At 46.2% G+C, this 23,965-nt stretch overlaps 2 protein-coding genes across 3 annotated transcripts in view; one reads left to right on the plus strand and one right to left on the minus strand.

Annotated features, from left to right (window-relative positions):
- Positions 1-17,249, minus strand: part of LOC144607766 (1-phosphatidylinositol 4,5-bisphosphate phosphodiesterase delta-3-like) — a 56,454-nt gene extending 39,205 nt beyond the window's left edge. The window contains exons 1-4 of one of the 2 annotated variants that reach the window (XM_078424821.1): positions 17,117-17,249; positions 7,232-7,387; positions 3,011-3,239; positions 2,158-2,287 (exon numbers count right to left, since the gene is read on the minus strand). In XM_078424821.1, coding sequence (XP_078280947.1) covers positions 2,158-2,287; positions 3,011-3,239; positions 7,232-7,387; positions 17,117-17,207 — 606 coding nt within the window. In that variant the 5' untranslated portion in view covers positions 17,208-17,249. Of the gene's footprint in view, positions 1-2,157; positions 2,288-3,010; positions 3,240-7,231; positions 7,388-16,854; positions 16,942-17,116 lie in introns of those variants that run through there. The other variant, XM_078424822.1, reaches the window with a different exon arrangement.
- A 6,171-nt stretch (positions 17,250-23,420) lies between these two features.
- Positions 23,421-23,965, plus strand: part of LOC144607550 (soluble guanylate cyclase 88E-like) — a 33,135-nt gene continuing 32,590 nt past the window's right edge. The window contains exon 1 of the mRNA XM_078424448.1: positions 23,421-23,540. Coding sequence (XP_078280574.1) covers positions 23,421-23,540 — 120 coding nt within the window. The remainder of the gene's footprint in view (positions 23,541-23,965) is intronic.

Genomic DNA, 23,965 nt, shown 5'->3' on the forward strand with positions numbered 1-23,965 from the left:
AGTTTTCTGGTTGTGGCCAAACTAGTCTTTTGTAAATTACTTTCTTGCTCTTTTACTCTGTGCTTGTTTATTAAAAACAACAGAATAAATAAGAAATGGAGTCTGCCAGTCGGGGCCTGCAGTGACATTGAATAAGATCGTAGCTGATCTTTTTATATCAGTGCTACGTTCCTGCACTCGCCCAATATCACTTTCCTATCTTAATTTTTAAATACAAATCTCGGTATCAGTCCTTAATGTACTCAATGAATGAGCATCCACAGTCCTCTTGATTCCAAAGATTCACTGCCCTTTGGGTGAAGAAATTTGTCACCTCTGAACTAACTGGCTGACAACCTATTTTGAGACCGTGACCCACATCTCTCATCACCTCAGCCAAAGGAAACATCAATCCTGCATTTACTTTGCTAAGCCTCTCAAGGGTTTTGCAAGTTCCAAGAGAATGTGGGCCCAGTTTTGCCTGATACAATCCAAGAATCAGTTTGGTGAATCTTTGACCGCTCTAGCTATCACAAGAATCTATCTCTATCGACAAGGAGACCAGACCTGTCAGCTATATTGCAAGACTTTATACATAAATGAAACAAGATGTTGCATTCTGGAACTCAGGACCTCGTGTAATAAAAGCCAACATATGATTTTTCTAATCGCTAATTATGAAGAAGGGTCCCGATCTGAAGCAACATCTATACATTTCCCTCCACAGATGTTGCCTGACCGCTGAGTTCCTCCAAAAGTTAGTCTTTTGCTCAAATCTCTAGAATCTGCGATCTGTTGTGTCTCCATTTCCTAAGTACTTACTATTTTCTTTATTTGTCAAACAAAACATAGTTTTTATTCCATCTACTATATCCTTCCAGGTCACTTGTCTATATGCATCAGCAAGCTGGGATATCTTAACATCACAATTGAACAGCATGGAAACAGGCCATTCGGCCCAATTCACCAACACCGTGCACCACCAAACTCAGGAACAACTTCTGTGCCTCCATTTTCGGGTTTCTGAATGGTCGTTCCATAAGCTAGGGTACTGGTCGATTCACTTCTACCCAGTTGAGGACATTTCACTTTGTCTGAGGAACAGATGTGCTACAATGCTGAGAACGATATACTTTTTGTGTCTATCTTCGGTTTAAACCAGCATCTGCAATTCCTTCCTGCACATTATGTACTGCTAACTGCCAATGGGGTATTGGCCATTTTAGTTTCTGTATTTCTCTCATTCACACCAACCAGCCCCCTTCAAAAGTGTTAGGATTCTGTTTACTGAGAAACAACCCTAATTTCATTATCAAACCTACTGAAAAGGATGGTGCTATTGTGCTCTGTGATCTGGCCTGAATCCTGTGGAAGATAGATCTCAGTTCCCAGGCACAGTCCTCTGGCCCAACACCCTACAATTCAAGCACCAGGCATTAATGTCCTTAGGCTTGCTAATGAAATTAGGGATGGTTCTCAGGCCATTAACTTTCAGCCAGAGACCTTGTTACCTCTACAATCTGTTCATGAAGAAGGTGTGGGCAGGGCCGTCTTAACGCATGGGCCTGATGGGCACTTGCCCGGGGGACCAAGAGCATAGGTGCCCCATGCTGATCTGTGTATGTTAAGTGACTTGCAATAAATAAATACTACTTTAAAAATGTAGGTTCAATAAGTGCTTTTTTCGCAACATTTTCGGTCCCTAAGTGCTTCTCACAGCGATCTGTAAGTGCTTTTCGCAACAATGTAGCATCCTAAGTCCATCGCTAAGTGCTTTTCGGTAAGTGCTTTTCGCCGGCACGACAGGGGGGGGCTGGTAGGGAAAGGGGGGTGGGGGAGAGTAACGGTAGGGGCCCCAGTACACTGCTTTGCCCGGGGGCCCATAATGCTGTACAAACGGCCCTGGGTGTGGGCCTAGAATACTCCCACAAGAAACAATGCTATTCATTTATCATCAATCATCCTACTTTGCAAAACAAGCAATCAAGTCTCAACACACTGCAACACCCACCCAGAGCCCTTTGTGTAACAACACACTAGATTCATAACAGTGATATTTTATTGTAAAAACAACCCCACTTCCAGCACATACGAGCGTCTCCCTGGCTACAGCAGAATTCACCAAGTGAGCATGTGATTTTACAGTCACACATTCTCCCCGTTCAGACAGGTTCTTACCTTGAAGACCTGGTACGCATATTCATCATCTGTCTCAATGTTGATCATCTTCAACAGGCTCTTAACCTCTTCGAAGCTCATTTTGTTGTCATTGTTTTCGTCAGCATTCCGGAGGTGTTCATGGATCCAAGTGGACAGATGTAAGGAAATAACGTGGTTGGGAATAGTTGTCAGGAAAACATTGGGCAGTGCCCATGGCCTGGGACAGGTGGGCAGTGGACTCACCAGACCTTTCACACACATACACATGCTGCTTCCACACAAGCATGCATGCTGAGAGCCAAAATGCCTCCAATGGATACCAAAACATGTACTTCAAACTACTCTCTACTGGTATATTTACCATCTGTCAGTGCACCCGGGAGATTTGCAAAATCGTCACCCGCATTTTTATGGCAGCAAGGAGCTGTTATGACTGTTAAGGTATGTTACTTACCAAATAGTGAAAGGCCTCGATAGAGTGGATATGGAATTGATGTTTCCACTAGTGGGAGTCCAGGACCAGAGGCCATAGCCACAGAATAAAAGGACGTACCTTTGAAAAGGAGACGAGGAGGAATTTCTTTAGTCAGAGAGTGGCGAACCTGTGGAATTCATTGCCACCGAAGGCAATGGAGGCCAAGCCGATGGATAGTTTTAAGATGGAGATTTGTAGATTCTTGATTAGAACGGGTGTCAGGGATTATGGCAAGAAGGCAGGAGAATGGGGTTGAGGGAAAGATAGATGAGCCGTGACTGAATGGCAGAGTAAACTCGATAGGCCGAATTACCTAATTCTGCTCCTATAACTTATGTACTTTTGAACTTAAGACCCCTGACCACATCTGATCAAACATAATTTCTCAAAGGATATTGATGAATCTTCTCATGCTGGCTCATGGTTTCTGCTTTGGTGCGGAGTTTCTTGAGCCCCCGCACCCAGCACTTCCCTTCTTCCTCCGAGGCCGCCACCAGGTCTAGGCTGCTCCGGCTGCCCGCGAACACGATGGTGAAGCAACGTTTCTCTGAGAAGCTGCTGCCGTGTTTCTTCATCACCGTCGACTTGTGACCCACTTGGATTTCCCGGATATCCATCACCGAGACTGAAACATGGGAGTGAAGATTAGCAACAGAGGGCTCCTCGAATAAACAGGCCAGCGCCACAAAGCTCAGCGCACTCTGCAATATCACAGTGGCTAGCGGGGCTAGGAGTGTCCCCACAATGTGACTGGAAGTGTCCCCGCACCAAGACAGATGCTGAAGCACCACTGCTTGGCACCACATAGGACAGATCGGAGCTTTCAGTTTAGTTCAGAAATACATCAAGGAGACAAGTCCCTCGGCCCACCGGGTCCATGCCGACCAGGTCGATCACCCGTTCACATTAGTTCCATGTTATCCCACTTTCACATCCATTCCCTACGCACGAGGGGCAGTTTGCAGCTGCCAATTGGCTTACAAACCCGCATGTCTTTGGGATGTGGGAGGAAACCGGAGCACCCGAAGGAAACCACATGGTCACAGGGAGAAGGTGCCAACTCCACACGGACAGCCCCCGATGTCGGGATCAAACCCGGGTCTCTAGCGTTGTGAGGGCGCAGCTCCTCCAACTGCATCACTGTGCCACCCTGAACTCACACACAGCCAGCAGCACAGGAACACACACGGCCACACACTGCCAGGGTTTGGGCCGAGGTAAGGCTGCAGTGGAACAATAGACAATAGGTGCAGGAGTAGGCCATTCGGCCCTTCAAGCCAGCACCACCATTCAATGTGATCATGGCTGATCATTCTCAATCAGTACCCCGTTCCTGCCTTCTCCCCATACCCTCTAACTCCTCTATCCTTAAGAGCTCTATTTAGCTCTCTCTTGAATGCATTCAGAGACTTGGCCTTCACTGCCTTCTGAGGCAGAGAATTCCACAGATTTACAACTCTCTGACTGAAAAAGTTTTTCCTCATCTCCGTTCTAAATGGCCTACCCCTTATTCTTAAACTGTGGCCCCTGGTTCTGGACTCCCCCAACATTGGGAACATGTTTCCTGCCTCTAACGTGTCCAACCCCTTAATAATCTAATACGTTTCGATAAGATCCCCTCTCATCCATCTAAATTCCAGTGTATACAAGCCTAGTCGCTCCAGTCTTTCAATATACGACAGTCCCGCCATTCTGGGAATTAACCTAGTAAACCTACGCTGCATGCCCTCAATAGCAAGAATATCCTTCCTCAAATTTGGAGACCAAAAGTGCACACAGTACTCCAGGTGCGGTCTCACTAGGGCCCTGTACAACTGCAGAAGGACCTCTTTGCTCCTATAGTTTTGAACCTCTTTGAAGCTCAGCATGTCCACCCTGACCCTTCCAAAGAGGACTGTCAAGGTGGGCACATGCCTGAGAATTGGTTCAGGATGACATACAATTCAGTGCTGCAGCTTCAGGTTGTTGTACCCTTGCCAGATAGTGTGCTGGAATCAGACTTTATTTGGATGCTGTGTCCAATGCTTGTCGCCACTTTCTCATCGCTCTGGTTCTAAGATACTCCCACAGCCCCACCGTCATCTCAGGAAGGTAAAGTACCACCAAAGCCTCCTCAGGAACCTTTCATGAGTTTAGCTCAGACACCTCATACTCTGGGCAGGACGGGCTCTCAACTTAGAGAAAAACACAAAGTGCTGGAGTCAAAGTCAATAATTCAGGTCAGGACCTTCGTCAGTCTGAACATTGCCAACCCTAAACATTGCTGTCTATATCCTCCAGATATGCTGCTTGACCTGCTGAGTTACTCCAGCATTTTATATTTTATTCAAGCTCCCAGCACCAGCAGTTTCTTGTGTCTCCATCAAACTAGGGGAGCCTGCTTTGAATAACCTCAATGTACATCCTTCCTTAAATAAAGAGACCAAAAGCTGTACACAATACTCCAAAACATACCTGAACCAAAGTACCAAACTTCTTATTCTTGTGTCTCATCTTTCTAATTACTTTGTGGACATGCTTGCTAACTTCCTGTTCTTCACTTGCGAAGCCCCCAGACCTTTCTGAACATTTCTGTCTCCTGCCATCACATCATTTAAATAACAGTTTATTTTTCCTATTCTTCCAACCGAATGAATAGCCTCTTTCACCCACTCACATAATCTGCATATGACCTTTTGCAGACACTGTCTACTCACAAATTATTCCCCATTTGTGCCATTAGCAAACCGCTACGATAAACAGGACCTACTTATTGCCATGAGGGATTGTAAATGGCAGTGGGCCCAGTACTGATCCATGTGGCAGTGCACAAGTCTCAGCTCGCTAACCTGACAATTACTCACTTATCCACACCCTCCTAAGAAGCCCCTAACCTCTGCAGTAATGTATGTTTTAATTGCTGTTCAAAAATCTGAATTTAGAACTTGCCACAACTTTTATAAATCTGTTAAACATTACTCCCCTTCCATGAAAACAACTCTCAGGGCAATCAGCTCCGTGCATTAGGCCGTAAAGTGAGCTAAATCTTCACATCAGGAAGTGGAGGCGCATAAGATGAATGCTGAGAAGAAAGCCTAAGGCAAAGAGGCTGGTTTTAAAATGTGGACTGTGGGAATGTGCTGCTCCTACCAACTAACACAGAAGAAAATGCTTTCATAAAGAGAAGACAACTGCTGGGTAAATCATACTGTTATAGGTACACGTTTCGGTTTATTATTGTCACGTGTACTGAGATACAGTGAAACGTTTTATTTTACACGATGACCAATCAAATCAGATACATACATAACGTATGTACTATACGTAAATACAATCAAGCCAAACTCAAATACAATAGGGAGAGTGAAAGGTGCAGAATATAGTTCTAGCAATGCAGCGCACCAATTCCAGAGACAAAATCCAAAGGTTCTGTTTCTTCTGCCCAGCGGGAGCAGGGACAAGAAGGAATGACAGTGTTGGGACAAATCTTTAATTATGTTGGCTGCTTTTCTGAGGCAGTGTGAAGTGTAGATGGAGTCAATGGTGGGGAGTCTGGTCTGTGTGATAGTCTGGTCTGCATCCACCCCTTGATATTGACATTTCTTGATGGCCTCCCCATTCCTCTCTGTAAAGCACACCAACCCTCTCACCCCCAGGGTTTTTTTAATTCTCTTTCTGGTTCTTGTTCATTACTGAATAATTCTGTACTATTTTTTTTGACCTACTGCTGAATTACTAGGCTCTGGAACTCACTATGTTAATCTTTCCATATCTTTCCTACTTCAAGAAAAAGTATAGAACGGAGATGAGGAAGAACTTTTTCAGTCAGAGAGTGGTGAAGGTGTGGAATTCTCTGCCTCAGAAGGCAGTGGAGGCCAGTTCGTTGGATGCTTTCAAGAGAGAGCTGGATAGAGCTCTTAAGGATAGCGGAGTGAGGGGGTATGGGGAGAAGGCAGGAACGGGGTACTGATTGAGAGTGATCAGCCATGATCGCATTGAATGGCGGTGCTGGCTCGAAGGGCTGAATGGCCTCCTCCTGCACCTATTGTCTATTGTCTATTGTCTAAAACATATTTCGTTTAACCCGTGGCATCTTTTGTCGCATCTCTTTGGGTGGTCTTGCTTGATAATGATCCTGGTGAAGATCTGAGAATGCTTTTGTTTTGTTCAAGATGTTTCATAAATGAAGTCATTGTTACTTATTCTCTTGCTATATTCAACACCAGAGTCTCAGAGGTCAAGATACCGCACAGCAATCATGCACAATCACCAATTAGAGCCAGGAGAGAAAAAGTAGCATCAAATCCTGGTTTTAGCTCTCCAAGTTATAGTCTGCTCTTGATTCCCTTGATTATACAATCAAAGACCCAGTCATCAACTTGAAACTCTTTAACCCCGTAATTCTCTTTATTCCCCTCTCTCTCGGCAGTAGAAATGATGTTTGGCAAATGATACTCATGCTCCTCAATACTATTGTCCAACCTTGTTTCTGTGTCCCTGTGCAGTTAAAGTGCTGCTGGCTGAAGTGGTCATCAGTGAGTTGGCTGGAAGGAGTGAGTCTTCATGCCATGCCAGTACTTCAAGCCAGATCAGTGAGAGCTAAAGTGCCCAGTGCAGCCTCCTCATGCGAGTACTCACAAGTTGGTGGCTTGCTCCTGGATTTTGACTCGCACCAGATAGAAAGACAATCTTCCAGCAGCTTCATCCTTCGATCCTTCTTCCATCGACTTGATTTTATTTTTTTTAACTTGCTGCCTTTCAGCATGAATTTCACATCTTCATCCTCGAGCAACCCTGTGAGAGGCAGGAAGGCAGAGGTCAGGAGCTCAATGACACAAACGTCACAAAGACGATCTCTGAGCCACCGGGAATGGAACACAACTTCCCAAAGGAAAAAACATCTCTTCATAATCCGATCAAATTGAAACTATTTTAACTATTGTTTCTATTTGAAAGATTTTGGAAGAAATGCTCTGAAAGATTGGCTGTGGCCCAGGTTTCAAAGCCTCCCAGACAATCTAAATCCTTTACAATCTGCATACGGAGAAAACAGATCCAGGGACTACGCCATCTCCCGTGCACTACACTCAGTTTGTTTTGCTTAGTTTAGAGATACAGCACGGAAACAGGCCCTTCAGCCCACTGAGTGCACGTTGGCCAGCAATCCCCGCACACTAACACTATCCTACGCACACTCGGGACAATTTACAACTTTATCAAGCCGATTAGCCTACAAACCTGTGCATCTTTGGAGTGTGCGAGGAAACCGGGGCACCCGGAGAAAACCCACGCAAGTCACGGGGAGAACATAAAAACTCCATACAGACAGCACCTGTAGTCAAGATCGAACTTGGGTCTCTGGCTCTGTAAGGCAGCAACTCTACCGCTGTGCTACTGTGCCACCCTGGAACACTTTGATAATAAGAACACCTATGCCGGGATGCTAATTATTAATAAGAGTCAGGAAGTCCTGATGCAGCTTTTAAGGACATTAGTTAGGCCGCATTTGGAGCATTATGTACAGTTCAGGTCGCCCCATTGCAGACTTGAAAACAGCTTCTTCCCCATGGTTATCAGACTCATAAACCAATCACCTCCTTCACACCACGCTACAATCTTTGCTCCACTCTGCTATTTTGCATTTATTGTTGTAATTATTGTTAACCCTTTGAGTTTCATGAGAACTAAGAATTTAATTGCCTACCAGTGTATATAACAATAATCTAATCTGAATTCCAGAGATCATTTAAGGTGGCAGCACATGTACACAACAGGGTTAAAAGGGCATACAGGTCTTGGTTGGGGGGCACTGAATGCAAGAGGAAGGAGAAACAAGGGACGGCAGATGCTGGAATCTTCAACAAAATGCTGGAGTAACTCAATGGGTCAGGTAGCAGGAGAGTAGGATTAGACAATGTTTCGGGTCAGATCACTTCTTCATGGAGGTTATGGTTCAACTTTATAAAACATTGACTTTAGAGATACAGCGCAGAAACAGGCCCATCAACCAACCGAATCCGCGCAGACCAGCGATCACCCCGTACAGGAACACTATCCTACACACGAGTGACAATTGACAATTTTACCAAAGCCAATTAACCTACAAACCCGTGGAGCAAAGGGAAAGATACAGAGCGCAGAATATAGTTCTATGCATTGTAGCACTACAGTTCCATAGACAAAGTCCAATGTCAACAATGGGGTAGAGGTGAAACGGACAACACCCAAGCTTATGGAAAGACAATTCAGAAGCTTAATAATGGAGCAGAAGAAGCTATTCCTGGGTCTAGTGATGCACGCTTTCAAGCTTCTGCACCTTTTGTCCAGGGAGAAGGAGGAACGACTGGAGTAGGACAAGTGTTTGATTATGTTGTCGGCTTTTTTGAGACGGCGTGGTGTAGACGGACTTCACATTAACTCCATTTGCCTGCTCACTTATCCTATTAATATCTTGTTGCAGAGTTCAAACATTCCTTTGGCATTGTGCCCTCCCACCGAATGTCATGCCATCAGCAAAGTTGTATACCTCACACGCTATGCCCCCTTCCAGCTCATTAAGATGAGAACTGATCCTTGGGCAATTCCACGAATTACTTTGGAGCGGTGGAAGGAGCTGAAGGGGCTGAATGGCTTACTCCTAGTTACATATTCAAGTCACTGATACAGAAATTGCCTTGCCAGCAATATGAGATTATTGTTTACACAGCCATTGGTGCAGAGTCAGGAATGATTTCTGGCCACAGATCGGAGCTTCTCAAATGGAGCAATAACTTGGCATCAGTCTGAAGAAGGGTCTCGACCCGAAACGTCACCCATTCCTTCTCTCCCGAGATGCTGCCTGACCTGCTGAAACGTCACCCATTCCTTCTCTCCCGAGATGCTGCCTGACCTGCTGAGTTACTCCAGCATTTTGTGAATAAATCGATTTGTACCAGCATCTGCAGTTATTTTCTTATACTTGGCAAAGGGATGCTGGTCACCTTTCCTCCTGCTGTGACTGGAGATGCAAAGAGGGACAAATTGTGCCAACGTTAACATGGCTCTGGGGTAGGATGGGTGTGCGGCCTCAAGTACTGACGGGGGAGCTCCTCAACACCAGGCCCTTCCTCCAATCCCGACGGAAACGCAACGATTGCCGTGGTTTTCATCAGGTGAGAACCACGAGTGTGAAAATGGAAAGTGATTGGTGTCTCAGCTGCCTCTTTATTTCAGATGTCTGCAGGCTTTTGTCCTCTCACGCTCTGACGGACCCATCAGAATGACAGAGCGTCGACGACTCAGGGATAGGCCATTCAGTCCAACATAACTGTGCTGGTTGAAGAAGCACCGCCTCACTCCCAGCTCCGGGTCCATCGCCCTGCAGCTCACAGCTCCACAATTAACAGGATCCCTGTTCTGTTTAAATATGGTGAGGGCATCTGCCTCCACCACCCTTTCTGGCAGTGAGTTCTTGATTCCCCAGTCGCTGATCCTCCAGTTCACAATCCCTATGTAATCCCCTTGTCCACTGTCCCTGGTTCCCTCCCACCCCTGCTCCCTTGTCTCAAGTCCCACTTACCCAATCCCTCGCTCCCCCCACCCTCCCCCATCTCTAGAGGCCATGGAGTGAGGATCACACAGCTTGGAATAAGTCCACACTGACCAGTGGTCACTCATCCATACTAATTCCATCTTCCAGTTTCCCCAAAGCCTTTGATACCGAGGAAGTTCAAGTGTAAACAAGGGTTCATCGAGACACTTCTCACATATCTATAACTCTGCTTCCACCACTCTCCAGCATTGAGAAAGGTTCCCCTCAGATCATCTCTAATTTTTTACTCCTTACCCTAAATCTATATCCTCCAATTTTACTGAACATAGATAAAGGCAAAGGTTTCCTGCAGTCTAGCCTATCCGTAATCCTCATTATTTTATTTATCTCATACATCTCTCCTCCTTTACAGTCCCGCAAAGGCTCCCCCCCCCCCCCCCCCTCGCATATATGACAGGAGCATTGAGTAGGCTTACACACATGAATGTGCAGAGAATGGAGGGATATGGATCACTTGCAGGTAGAGGAGATGTTCACAATAGGCTTTGTGGGTAGAAGGGCTTTTTTCCTATGCTGTACTCCTATGTCTATGTTCTCGATTCTTTATAGGCAAGATATTAAACTAATACTTTGCAACCGTATTTACTAAGGGGAAGAACATGGAGAATAGTGAGAGAATAGGGTATGTTAGGGCATTTCAAGATCAAGAAAGAGGTGCTGTTGAGTCTCTTGAGGAGCATTATGATGGACAGCTCCCCAGGGCCATGTTATTGAGAGAGGCAAGAGAGGAGATTGTGGGGGCGTGGACAAATCCTCTCTAGCCACAGGCAGTCCCAGAGGAATGGAGGGGAGCAAATGTTCTTTCTTTGTTTGAGGAGGGAATGAGGGATAATGCAGGAAATTAATGGCCTGTGAGTACCATGTCATTGGCAGGGAAATCGCTGGACAGGATTCCTAAGGACAGGAGTTACTTGCATAAGAGACAGAAGTTATGTTGCAGCTTTATAGGACTTTGATTAGCCCCATTTGGAGTATTGTTTGCCGTTCTGGTCACCCCATTGCAGGAAGGATGTGAAGAGGGTAAAAAAGAGGTTTAACAGAATGCTGCCTGGATTAGAAGGCGTTGGCTGGTGGGGAGAGGTTGGACAAACTTGGATTGTTGTCTTTTGATTGTCGGAGGCTGAGAGGAGACCTGACAGAAGTTTATAAAATTATCAGAGGCATAGACAGGGTAGATAGTCAGACCCTTTTTCCCAGGATGAAAAAATCAAATATTAGAGGGCACAGCTTTAAGGCGGGGGGGGCAAAGTTTGAGGGAGAGCTGCGGGTTGTTTTACACAGTTAGTGGTAGTGGCCTGAAATGCACTGCCGGGAGTGGTGGTGGAAGCAGATATGATGGTGTTGTTTAGGATGCTTTTAGATAGGTTGGCTAATGTGCAAGGACTGGAGAGATATAGATCATGTACAGGCAGACAGGATTAGTTTAATTTTGCATCATGGTCACACATCGTGGGCCAAACGGCCTGTTCTTTTCTACATTCTACCTTGTCCTAAAGATTATATATCCTGCTCTTCTTTCATGTTACTGTGATTGCAGCAATATTATACTTCCCCCTACTTATCAATGCTATTCACTTATCCGACTTGCCAGTCAGAAACTTGCATTAAAATAGATGCAATCCAGCCTTCCATTCCACCCATGTGATTTATCCCACCCATGTCTGCTGTGCCTGCTGGACTGACGTCGTTTCCCTTCTATATTTGACTGCACCTCCCCCACAACTGTACATGCAGTCTGTATTCCGGACCCCGCCAGATTAGTTTCCACCCTCCTCAACAACAAGAGCAAATCTTCCTGCAGGATGTTGGACCTGTTCTAGTTCATGTGCAACCCTTCCTGCTTGTCCAAGTGCCACGTTCCCGAAAAATGGTTCCAGTGATACAGAAATCAAAAGTCCTCCCCTCTGACACCACCTCCTTAGTCACACATTCATCTGTCTGATCATCCGAGTCCTATACTTATTAGCACATTCCTACTCTTTATTACAAAGAACATAGAACTGTACAGTACAGCACAAGAACAGGACCTTCGGAACACAATGTCTGTGTCGAACATGATGCCAAGACTAAATCTTATTTGCCCACAAATAATACGTCCCTCTATTCCCTGCATATCCATGTGCCTATCCAAAAGTCTCTTAAATGCCACTATCATATCTGCCTCAACCTTCACCCCCTGGCAGCGTGTTCCAGCCACTCTCCACCCTCTGTGTAAAAAACTCGTCCCGCACATCTCCTTCAAACTTTGCCCCACTCACCTTAAAACTATGCCCTTTAGTATTTGATTTTTCCCTCCTGGGAAAAAAGATTCTACTCACCCTATCTATGCCTCTCAGGATTTAATGTGCTTCTATTAGGTCTCCCCGCAACCTCTGGAGTTCCAGAGAAAATAATCCTAGTCTGTCCAACCTCCTGCTGTAGGCACAATTCTGGTAAACCTCCGCTGCACCTTTTCTAAAGCCTCCACATCCTACCTGTAATGGGGTGACCAGAACTGCACGCAATACTCCAAATAAAATTACTCCGAAACCTTGCTCCTTATGTGAACCAAGACCACTGACTGTCAACCCTCTCCCTTTAGAAGGTCCAGCATCCATCCCATTATATTCTTGAACCTGGATTCAAGGAGGCAAACACACCAATCTGGATTCACATCAACAGCTGCAAAAATGTCTGTATTTCCCTCCCACCAGGTGGCGCCGTAAGTGGCAGCCTCGACAACAGCCTGTCTCGCCCCTTTCTTCTTTTGTTGTTTTAGTCTGTTTTATTTGTATGTTTGTATCTTTAATTTTATATTATGTGGAGGTGGGAGGGGGTGGATTTAAAAAAAAATCTCTTCCCCCGACGGAGACACGTCTTTTTCCGTATCGTATCTCCGTCCGCACTGCGGCCTAACATCGTGGAGCTGGCGGTCCCTTTGTTTGGGATCGGCTTCGGGAGCTCCAACCGCAGGAGCTTCAACCGCCCCGATCATGAGAGCCTAGATCGCCCCGTTGCGGGGGCTTCGATCGCCGACTGCGGGAGCTTCGATCGCCCCAACCGCGGGAGAAAAGGAGGAAAAAGGTAAGAATTATTCGCCTTCACAGTGGGGAATGTGAGGTCGCCGAAAAACAAGATGGACGTGCGGCCTGCGCTGGTGGGGACTCGGGGGGATTGTCATGAGTGCAGTGATCTCAGTGTTTGCGGGGACATCGAGCCATGAGGATATCCTGGAGTCTGGTGCGAGTGTGGACGGCTTTCTGACTGTTTGGGCGGACAGGGACTGCAGAGAGAGTGACAGCGGCCGGTGCAACTCTGATCACATTACTGTGAAGGAGCGTGTGTGTGGCCCGGACATCGAATCCGTTTATGCTGTGTGCCCTAGGGATTCTCACACGCCGTCGTGGTGGCTGTTTATGTTTAATCTTTATGTAGTTTTATATCTTGTTGCTTTTTTGCTATGACTGTATGGTAAATCAAATTTCACTGTACCTCGGTACGCGTGACAATAAAGGTCAATTGAACCAGTGAACTCCAACCACTATTGCCCTGCATTTCCAACACAGAGTAATGGTTTTGAAGCAAGGTGCTCTCAGAGGTTTCCCTGAAAACCTGCTTGCCCTCTTCCCTCTCCCAGCTGGTCACTCATTCCTTCTACGAACACCTTTCCTTAAGCTGCAGGATGCCCACCTCTGTAAACAAGTTATCCATATATCTGTCAGCATCGAGGATGCACTGCAGTGCCTCTCCTTGTCAGTCAAGCTCCAAATCCCAGCAGCTGAGCTGGCCAAACCCCAGGCACCAGTAACATGGTCACCCAGATTAGACGGAGTGTACAACACATGTGACTATACAAAAAATAAATCATCTGTTAAGTTCAATCAGCCAGACCTAATTGATTATAGATTCGTTTTTTATGTAGTCTATGCATCCTGTGATAACATTTAGATGCCCCAAGGTATTTCGTCTCGTGCTATTTCAGTGCATCTGTGCCCTCAAATCCCTCTGTACTCCACAGCCTTCAGCAATAACTACAGAATAATTACCAACATGTAGCAGTTCAGTTTAGTTTAGAGATGCAGTGCGGACTCATTCCAAGTCAGTACCGACCATATTAACCTCTCCGCACATTAACACTATCCTACACACACTAGGGACAATTAACACTTTACCAAGCCAATTAACCTACAAACCTGAACGCCTTTGGAGTGTGGGAGGAATGTACAAACTCGGTACAGAGAGCAGCCGCAGTCGGGATCGAACCCTGGACTCCGGCGCTGCAAGCGCTGTAAGGCAGCAACTCTACCGTTGTGCCACCGTGCTATGAGTTGGCAAATTCCTTCTGTCATAACTTATTGATAATAAATGAATGAATAACACTCATATATAACGACAAATGTACAGTACTTGAGCAAAGTAAACCACGCACTTTTTCTGAGTATATTTAGTTTTAAATTGTCCTTTACACGGTTAATTGATCTTCATGTGCTTAATAATTTCAGGAACTGCCTTCTACTCAAGCTCCAGTCAGATTTCCAGGTTCAGCTGTTCGACTAAACTCATCCAAACAGTTGCCTAGATCTAATGGATCTGAATATAATCAGCTACGTTGAATGTCCAATTTTAAATGATGTCTGTGATCTTTACATCCTTTCGGCTAGTTTGACTCCTCCCCAAAATACACTCCAGTCTGAACAATAATCTTCAGTGCAAGGCACTCAGTTGGTGGGGAATTACAATCAACACACAGATTTACAGAGCTGGTCCTGATCAAAATGTGATCAGTGTTGCATGTTACACAAGTAACCACTTGATTCCTTTGATCTCAGTTGTTAGCCTGTGCTCTCATGCAACACTCTCCTGCCAGCCATCCACCCAGCTAGCTCCTAACGTTCCCTGGTAGTAAATCAAAGGGTGTTACTTGGGATGTCTTGGCCAATAATTATCCTCAACCTGGCTGTCACATTTTCCACTTTACAGTAATGACCGAACTTTAAAAGTACTTTGTTGTTTGCCAAGTTATTTTGAAAGCTGAGAACTCCATAAACAAATGTTATCACCATCCTACTACAACCAGAACTACTATCTACCTCATTGTTAACCCTCAAAACTTTCCTTGATGGGACTTTGCTGGCTTTATCTTGCACTAAATGTTATTCCCTTATCATGTATGTATACGCTGTAAATGGCTTGATTGTAATCATGTAGTGTCTTTCCGCTGACTTGATGGCATGCAACAAAAGCTTTTCACTGTACCTCAGTACACGTGACAATAAACTAAACAGTAAACTATTTTAATTTTTACTCCACTATTAGCATGATAGGAACCAACCGGACAGTAACAAAGGGATAGAGTGGGATTGCTCAATGTTGCTTCACCATGGAGCTTGACAGATGGTGGGGACAGCTGCCTGATGGCTCATAAGCCTCAGTCCTCTCAGTGAACTGACAGCTCATAAGCCTCAGTCCTCTCAGTGGAATCATGTCCACCACAAACTGGGGGCAGAGAGTGAAGAATTTGTTTGTAGTGGAGGTGGTTTCAAGATGACAAAGGGAGTCCCACATCATGTCAATCCTCCCTGTAATGCCACGGTACACTTGTCTCTTGCCCACTGAGAACACAAGTACCTGCTCCGACATTTACAAAAGAAACAGTCTAGAAAAAAAGCATAACATGTGCAGTGGAGAAAGAGGCCATTCAGCCCTACCATTCTGTGCCTATCTCCGCTCACTGCATCCAACCACATCAATAATCTTTTGATCTAAGACAGGCACAACATGCTGGGAGTAACTCGGTGGGTCAGGCAGCATCCGTGGAGAAAAGGAATAAGTGACGTTTTGGGTCGAGACCCTTCTTCCGACTGAGAGTAAGGGGGGAGAGGGAAACTAGAGGCATGAAAAGGTCAGGCTCTAGTTTCAATAGACAATAGACAATAGGTGCAAGAGGAGGCCATTTGGCCCTTCGAGCCAGCACCACCATTCAATGTGATCATGGCTGATCCCTCTCCCTGACTCTGTCTCAAGAAGGGTCTTGACCCAAAACATCATCTATCCTTTTCTCCAGAGATGCTGAGTTACTCCCAGCATTTTGTGTGTATTTTTGTTGTAAACCAGCATCTGCAGTTCCTTCCGACACAATGTTTTTATCTATGTGTCCTGTTAAAAACACCCCTGCTTTTCACCTCCGATTCCTGTACTATTTGTATTTAATGGTGGCTGTCTTGCTTCATTTCATCTCTGACAAAAGTGTTAATGCTCTACCTCCATTACCATTCGACCTTCATAATATTAAAGATCTGCCGATGCTCCCTTATTCATTGTACACTGGAGATGCAATGTCTGTCTGGTTAAACCTTCTTGCAGTTTTTGTTTCAGTACTTTCCAAGGGGGCTTCAGAATAGTTGGCAGTACTTGCCTTGTAGTCGAACGAGAAAGCAGGGCCGGACACACATACCTGACCACTTCAAGGGTGGCTGGCAGATTACGCTCAGCCATGTTAGCGTGGACAAGGACTAGGGCGGCTAAACAGGCTCAAGTCTACAAACACCATGCAGTTAGTTACAGAGAGCCATCCATCACCCGGGGCAGACTCTAACGTCGGGTCAATCTGACAGCAGCGGGTGAAGCGGACTTGTCCGGGTTGGCCAGCGGGTGTTGCAGGCTCGGCTCCCCGCTCTAGCCAGAAGCTTACCCCTCTCACAACACGTCCAACAGACCAGGCGAGGGGAGGGGAGGGGTCCACCTGCGGTGACTAATCTGAGCAGCAAACAGCGAGCCCAGTGAGTGTGACCTTCCAAAGGCGAGGCGCCTCCGGTCGGTCGGTCGGTCGGTCGGTCGGTCGGGCTCAGACGTCGCCTCAGGGGGACCAAGCTCCCGGATCGGTCCCGATGCCTTATTTAGACACAGTCCGAGTACAGGCTCCTCAGCCCCTCGGCCGTGCCCGCCGCGCTTACCCACTTTCTTGAAGGCTTTCAGGGCGAGTTTCTTGTGGTCCGCCTGCGGCTGCCGGGGGGGCTGCGAGCCTTTGGACTTGGTGCCCATCATGGTCCCAGCAGCGATCCCCGTCTCTCTCCCTCCCTCCCTCCCTCTCTCCCTCCCGCCCTCGGACCGGACAGCAGCTGCCCCCCCCCCCGCCCCCCCCCCACTGGGCCGCCCAGCCCCTCCTCCCAGATCCCCGCCCGAGTTCGGCAAATGGCTCATGTGATTCCCTGCAAGGAAGGCGGGGGCCGGACCAAGGGCTGGCCTGAGTCGCTGGCAGGATTGTTGCTTCCAGGAACCTCTCCGGGAAAGGCCATCAGCGCCTGCCTGTCCCACTGGAGCTACCAGCTCCCCGCCGGCGGCTCCGGCTCCTCTCACCTGCACCAGATCATTCTGTCATGGTCATCCTGTCAAGGGGGGGGGGGGGGGGGGGTCACAGTTTAAGGATGAGGGGGAAGTCTTTTAGGACCGAGATGAGAGCGTTTTTTTTCACACAGAGTGGTGAATCTGTGGAATTCTCTGCCACAGAAGGTAGTTGAGGCCAGTTCATTGGCTATATTTAAGAGGGAGTTAGATGTGGCGCTTGTGGCTAAAGGGATCAGGGGGTATGGAGAGAAGGCAGGTACAGGATACTGAGTTGGATGATCAGCCATGATCATATTGAATGGCGGTGTAGGCTCGAAGGGCCGAATGGCCTACTCCTGCACCTATTTTCTATGTTTCTATTCCCCTGCCCCGCTCTGATCTCCGGCCAACTTCACCAGGGGGCTTTGACACTCCCTCACCCCCTTCAGGTCTCGATGCAAACTCTGCCATGCTGATTCCTCAGCACCCTTGCCCAACAACTCGTGCTCGCTCCCCTCAGTGCAGTCTGAAGACATTCCCACTGCATGGTATTTATTCACCAAATGCTGGAGTAACTCAGCAGGTCAGGCAGCATCTCAGGAGAGAAGGAATGGGCGACGTTTCGGGTCGATCCCACTGCATGGTGGCTGCCTGACAGTTACTCCAGCGTTTCTGTGTCTATCTTCGGTGTACACCAGCATCTGCAGTTCCTTTCTACACATTTAGTCTGAAGAAGGGTCTCGACCCGAAACGTCACCCATTCCTTCTATCCAGAGATGCTGCCTGTCCCGCTGAGTTACTCCAGCTTTTTGTGTCGATCTTCAGTCTGAAGACATCTCCGAGTGGGAAGGAACTGCAGATGCTGACTTAAACCGAAGACAGACTCTTTAAGTTACTCCAGCTTTTTGTGTCTATCTTCAGTCTGAAGACATATGTCGTTTTCACACCTTACATTCTTTTTGTACCCCTCCATCATCTCCACTTCCCCCTCTCCCCTGGCTCTTTGTCTAAAGAAGAGTCTCGATCCGAAACGTCACCCATTCCTTCCCTCCAGAGATGCTGCCTGTCCTGCTGAGTTACTTCAACATCGTGTGTCTATCTTCGGTGTACACCAGCATCTGCAGTTCCTTCCTACACAATAACCAACGGTCTGAAGAAGGGTCCCGACCCCGAAACCTCGTCCATCCATTACCTCCACAGACCCGCTGAGCTCCTCCGGCACTTTGTGGGTTTTTTTTGCTCAAGATTGCAGCACCTACAGTTCCTTGTGAATCACTGTTCTGGTTACCACCCTGTCGCCAGGGTGACTTTCCCGAAATCAGTTCTGGTCCACACCATCCTGTTGCTGGAGCATTTAGACCCAATGATCTGTCGGGAATTATCTTCAGAGATAGCGGATGATTTAGTTGTGATTTATTCCCTGGTTTATTGAAAGATTCCTACAGATAGGAAAACTGCAAATGCAAGGTGGAAGAGGACGATTGTACTACAGGGTCTGTTCCTATGATGTATATTGGTCGCCCGATGAAGGGTCAGATTGCAAAATATCCAAGTTTGCTGCTGAATCAAAAGTTGGTGGGAGGATATGTTGCAATGAGGACATTTGGAGTCCACAGTAAGTGGGTGAAAAGTTGGCAACTGAAGTTTAATAAATGATTGTGTTCGGAAAGAAGCACTTAAAGGCAGGCCATCATTTAAATAGAGAAAGACCAACTATAAGTGAAATATAGAGGAGTCTATATTTCTCTAGTCTATAGTCTCAAATGAATCTGCAAAAGGTTAAGGTTAGCAGACAGAGTCAGTAAGTGGCGAGGGAGGCAAATGGCACGTAGCAAGAGGGTTAGAGCTTAAAAAGGGGAAGTATTGTTACAACGGAGGCCACAGCTGAGGCGTTGTACAATGTTGGCCCCATTCTATAGGTTTAGGTTTATTATTGTCGTGTGTGCAGTGAAAAGCTTTGTTTTAAGACTAAGATACACTGGCATTGCTGTTCAAAAACATTCACCGGGCTGCTTCCTGGGTCGAGAGGACGCTCCCGTCACCAGTGGCTAAAAAATAGTTACATATTTTTTGGAGTTTAGAAGAATGGAAGGTGATCTTACTGAAACATACCTGTGGGGCATGAAAGGGCAGATGTTGAAATGTCTGCACTCGTGGGAGGTTCTCAAATGAGGGGACATGGTTGCAAGGTTGGGGGCAGTACTTTAAAACTGTTGTGTGCAGGATGTTCTGCTCACTGTGATTTACAGATCCCTGGGGATTCTCCACCTTGAATTTATAGATATTTGTGAAGTTCGGGTAAATTGTGGGCAGAGGACCTGGCATAGAAGAGATTAGAGATACAGCATGGAAACAGGTCCTTGGCCCACAGATCAACCAATGATCACCCATACACTAGTTCTACCTTACACATTAAGGACAATTTACAAAAGCTAATTAACCTACAAATCTGCACATGTTTGGATTGTGGGAGGAAACTGGAGCACCCGGAGAAAATGCACATGGTCTCAGGGAGAGCGTGCAAACTCCATACAGATAGCGCCCATAGTCAGGATTGAACCCAGGTCTCTGGTGCTGTAAGGAAGCAACTCTACCGCTGTACCACTGTGCCACCCTGCCGACACGGATAATGGGGTCCGGGGTAGGTATGAGGCCAGGTGGCTTACTCCTGCTCCTATTGTTTTATGTTCTTTTTGAGAAGGTGCAGAGCAAATTCACCTGGATGTTTAATTTGGTTGTGAAAGACTGCGTAGGTGTGTTTTGTTTTCTTTGGTGTGGTGAAGGCTGAGGGGAACCTCATAGAGGTTTACAACATTATGAGGCTTGAATAGTGCTAAACATTTCCCAAAGCAGAGGTATCTGAAATAAGAATGCGTAGAATTAGAGTAAAGGCCAAGAGGTTTAGTGGAAATCTGAGGAGGAATGTTCTCACCCAAAGGATGGTTGAAATCTTTTGCACACTGCCTAATGGGAAATCAGATAAAACTATAGAACATAATGAGAGTCATAGATAGAATAGACAATCAGTACCCTTTCCCCAGTTAAGAGGGACAAGTGAGTTTTATTGGCTAATGTACCGAAATGAACTATAAAAATCTCACTTGCAGCAGCACAGGTTTGTAAATACATCACCCAATAGATAATGTAATGAACAAACATTAAAGTTCAATAAATTAAAAAAATTGTTAGGTGGAAATGTCAAAGAGTAGAGGACATACCTTTAGTGTCAGTGGAAGAAAGTTTAAACAAGATGTGTGGCGAAAGTTCTTTAAACAGAGGGTCATGGGTGCCTGAAACATGGTGCCAGGGGTGGTGGCAGAAACAGGTATGATAGTCAAGTCAAGTCAAGTCAAGTCAAGTTTATTTGTCACATACACATACACGATGTGCAGTGAAATGAAAGTGGCAATGCCTGCGGATTGTGCAAAAAAAGAATTACAGTTACAGCATATAAATTAAAGTTAATACAGAGAAGACAAAATTTAGTCCCTGGAGTTATAAAAGTTAACAGTCCTGATGGCCTGTGGGAAGAAACTCCGTCTCATCCTCTCCGTTTTCACAGCGTGACAGCGGAGGCGCTTGCCTGACCGTAGCATCTGGAACAGTCCATTGCTGGGGTGGCAGGGGTCCCTCATAATCTTGCTTGCTCTCGATCTACACCTCCTGATGTATAGGTCCTGCAGGGGGGCGAGTGTAGTTCCCATGGTGCGTTCTGCCGAACGCACTACTCTCTGCAGGGCCTTCCTGTCCTGGGCAGAGCTGTTCCCAAACCAGACTGCAATGTTGCCGGACAGGATGCTCTCTACAGCCCCAGAGTAGAAGCGATGAAGGATCCTCAGAGGCACTCTGAATTTCCTCAGCTGTCTAAGGTGGTAAAGGCACTGCTTTGCCTTACCCACCAGTGCAGCAATGATAATGATGTCAAATAAGCTTTTAGTTAGGTACATGAATATTCAAGGAATGGAGGGATATGGATCACGTGCAGGCAGAGGAGATTAGTTTAACATGGCATCATGTTCGGCAAAGACATTGTGGGCCAAAGGGTTGGTCCTGTGCTTTCCTGTTCTATGTTCTGTGTTCTGTGGCCAGGGGCCAACTTTTCAAGGCAGGAGATGGCTCAGCTCCGCAGCATTGGCCATATCTGCCCTCCCCTCTCCGAGAAGCATATTTGTATGGATCAGCTGTACATAGTGCACTTCCACAACTCAGGGAGAGCCAATGTGTGAAAGGTTTCTTACTTTTACACTACAGTACATGATTGGAGTGCCTTTCCCTGGCAGTAAAGACCAACCTAACTCAGATTCTGATCAATTGCATACAATCTTTTTCAGTTTCATATACCAGGATCCCCGATCCCCATTACACCGCAACATTTCATTGCCTTGCTCCATTTAAAAAATAATTTGCTTTTACAATGTCCTAAAAATGAAAATAACTTCACATTTCTAACATGATGCTTCCTCCACTGCTTTTTTTTACTGCTTGCTTAAACAGCTTGCAAAGTGTACACATGTGTTGTGACCCCCCCCCCTCCCTCCCCCACCCCCCACACAACTTGTTCATAGAACATAGGACAAACAGCACAGGAACAGCCCCTTCAACCCACAATGTATGTGCCAAACACGATGCCAATAATCAAGAGTGTTCAATTGTCATAGGTAGAAGAAACAAAACAATGAAGTTCTTCCTTGTTGCAGCTTTACCCTTGCTGGAGTAATACCAAAACCTTCACATGCTTCCTGTAATGGGACAATCAGAGCTGGATGCAATACTCCAAATGTGGTCCAACTAAAGTTTTATAAAGCTGCCACATGGCTTCCTGACTCTTATATACTTAATGCCGACTGATGGCAGAGACAAGCATATCATGTACCTTCTTAACCACTCTATCTACTTGTGTCCTCTACAGAAGCTGTTTAAACATGGCAGGAGATGGTTTTCAGGCTCCTGTACCTTCTTCCCAATTATAACATGGAGATGAGAGCGCAGCAAGAGTAATGTGGATCTTTAATGACATTGGCCGCCTTTTTGAAGCAGCGTTTCCAGTAGATTACTTTGATGGTGTAAAAGTCAATACCCACGATGGACCGGGCAATGTCCACCATTTTCTGCGTCTTCCTTTGTTTCTGGGGATTTGAGTTACTGAACCAGACTCTGTTGCAACTTATCAGTATAGCCTCTATCATACACCTGTAGAAGATCCATAGAGTATTTGGCGTCATGCTGAATCTGCCAGGAAAGTAGAGGCATTGGTGAGCTTTCTTCATGACTGCATCAATATACTGGGCCCAGGACAGACCTTCAAAGATATGCAAGCTCAGGAACTTCAATTTGTTGACTCTCTCCACTGTTGTCTCGTCAATAAAGACAGTTTCATCACTCCTTGCAATCAATGCTAACATTGGGAACAAGATTGCTGTTATGGCACCATTCAACCTGATTAACAATCTCCCTCCTGTGTTCTCACGCATTGTTACCCATTATTCATCTGGCAGTACTGTAGTGCCAATTCCACAGGCAGAGTCAGTGGGCTGTGAGTTGAGGATCCTTTGAGAAAGGATGATCTCTGTGGTGTGATTGCACACTGATGGTGACTCGGATTCACTAGATTCAATGTCAGACTGGTTGGGTATGGAGACCCAGAACAGGAGTGAGTGAATGAGGTCAAGGACGAGCTGAAGGATGCTGCCTGATGTTCTCTGACAAAAGAGTGACCATATGGTGTTGAAAGTTGCCCCACAAAGCCCGGTCTGTTTATGTCAGCTGCCCGCATAATTACATCAAGTCAATGTGCAATCCCGCAACACTCAGTGCAATCACAACCCAACAGAGAAGAAAGAAGGCTGAAAGATCAATTGGCAAGACTGCCGTGCTGTTGTGGAGGCCTACCAGGGAGAGCACTGCTACCTCTCAGCCTTGCATTCCATGCCCATGATGTACGGGCTGCTGTGTGAGAGTCTGCACAACTTCATCAAGGAATCATATGGCGATGACGTGTGGAAGCTGGTGCGGGAGCAGGCTGACGTCCAGCTTCACTCTTTTGTTACTCACGAGGTAAACTTCACCCAATAACATCTGTTTTGTGTCTGTTTATGATCTACCAATTTATATACCTGAAAAAGGTTTCAGGTTCAGAAATAAGTCTTGAATCAATGTAACTGCCAACATTCCTGTTGCAAGCTTCTGTTGCTATTTCATCCATGTCCATGCCCATTCATTAGGGCTAACAATGTTTATCTGAGATGTTTATACATAGCAAATGGCAATGGTTATCCACTGTCATCCAAGTGTGTTGATTATTCTGTCTCCTAACCCGAACCACAACCCAGCCAATGGCTTGCCTTTGATTTCACCTAATCTCAGTTTGTTAATAGTTTCTTCTCATATACCTAAATACTTCCCAAACAAATCAGCCAGGTTTGCAGGGACTTGCAACTCAGGGTCTCAGGGGCTCTATTACACAGCCCCAGATGTCCATT

The sequence above is a fragment of the Rhinoraja longicauda genome, chromosome 29 (assembly GCF_053455715.1).
Source record: "Rhinoraja longicauda isolate Sanriku21f chromosome 29, sRhiLon1.1, whole genome shotgun sequence".
In the NCBI taxonomy this organism is placed as follows: Eukaryota; Metazoa; Chordata; class Chondrichthyes; order Rajiformes; family Arhynchobatidae; genus Rhinoraja; species Rhinoraja longicauda.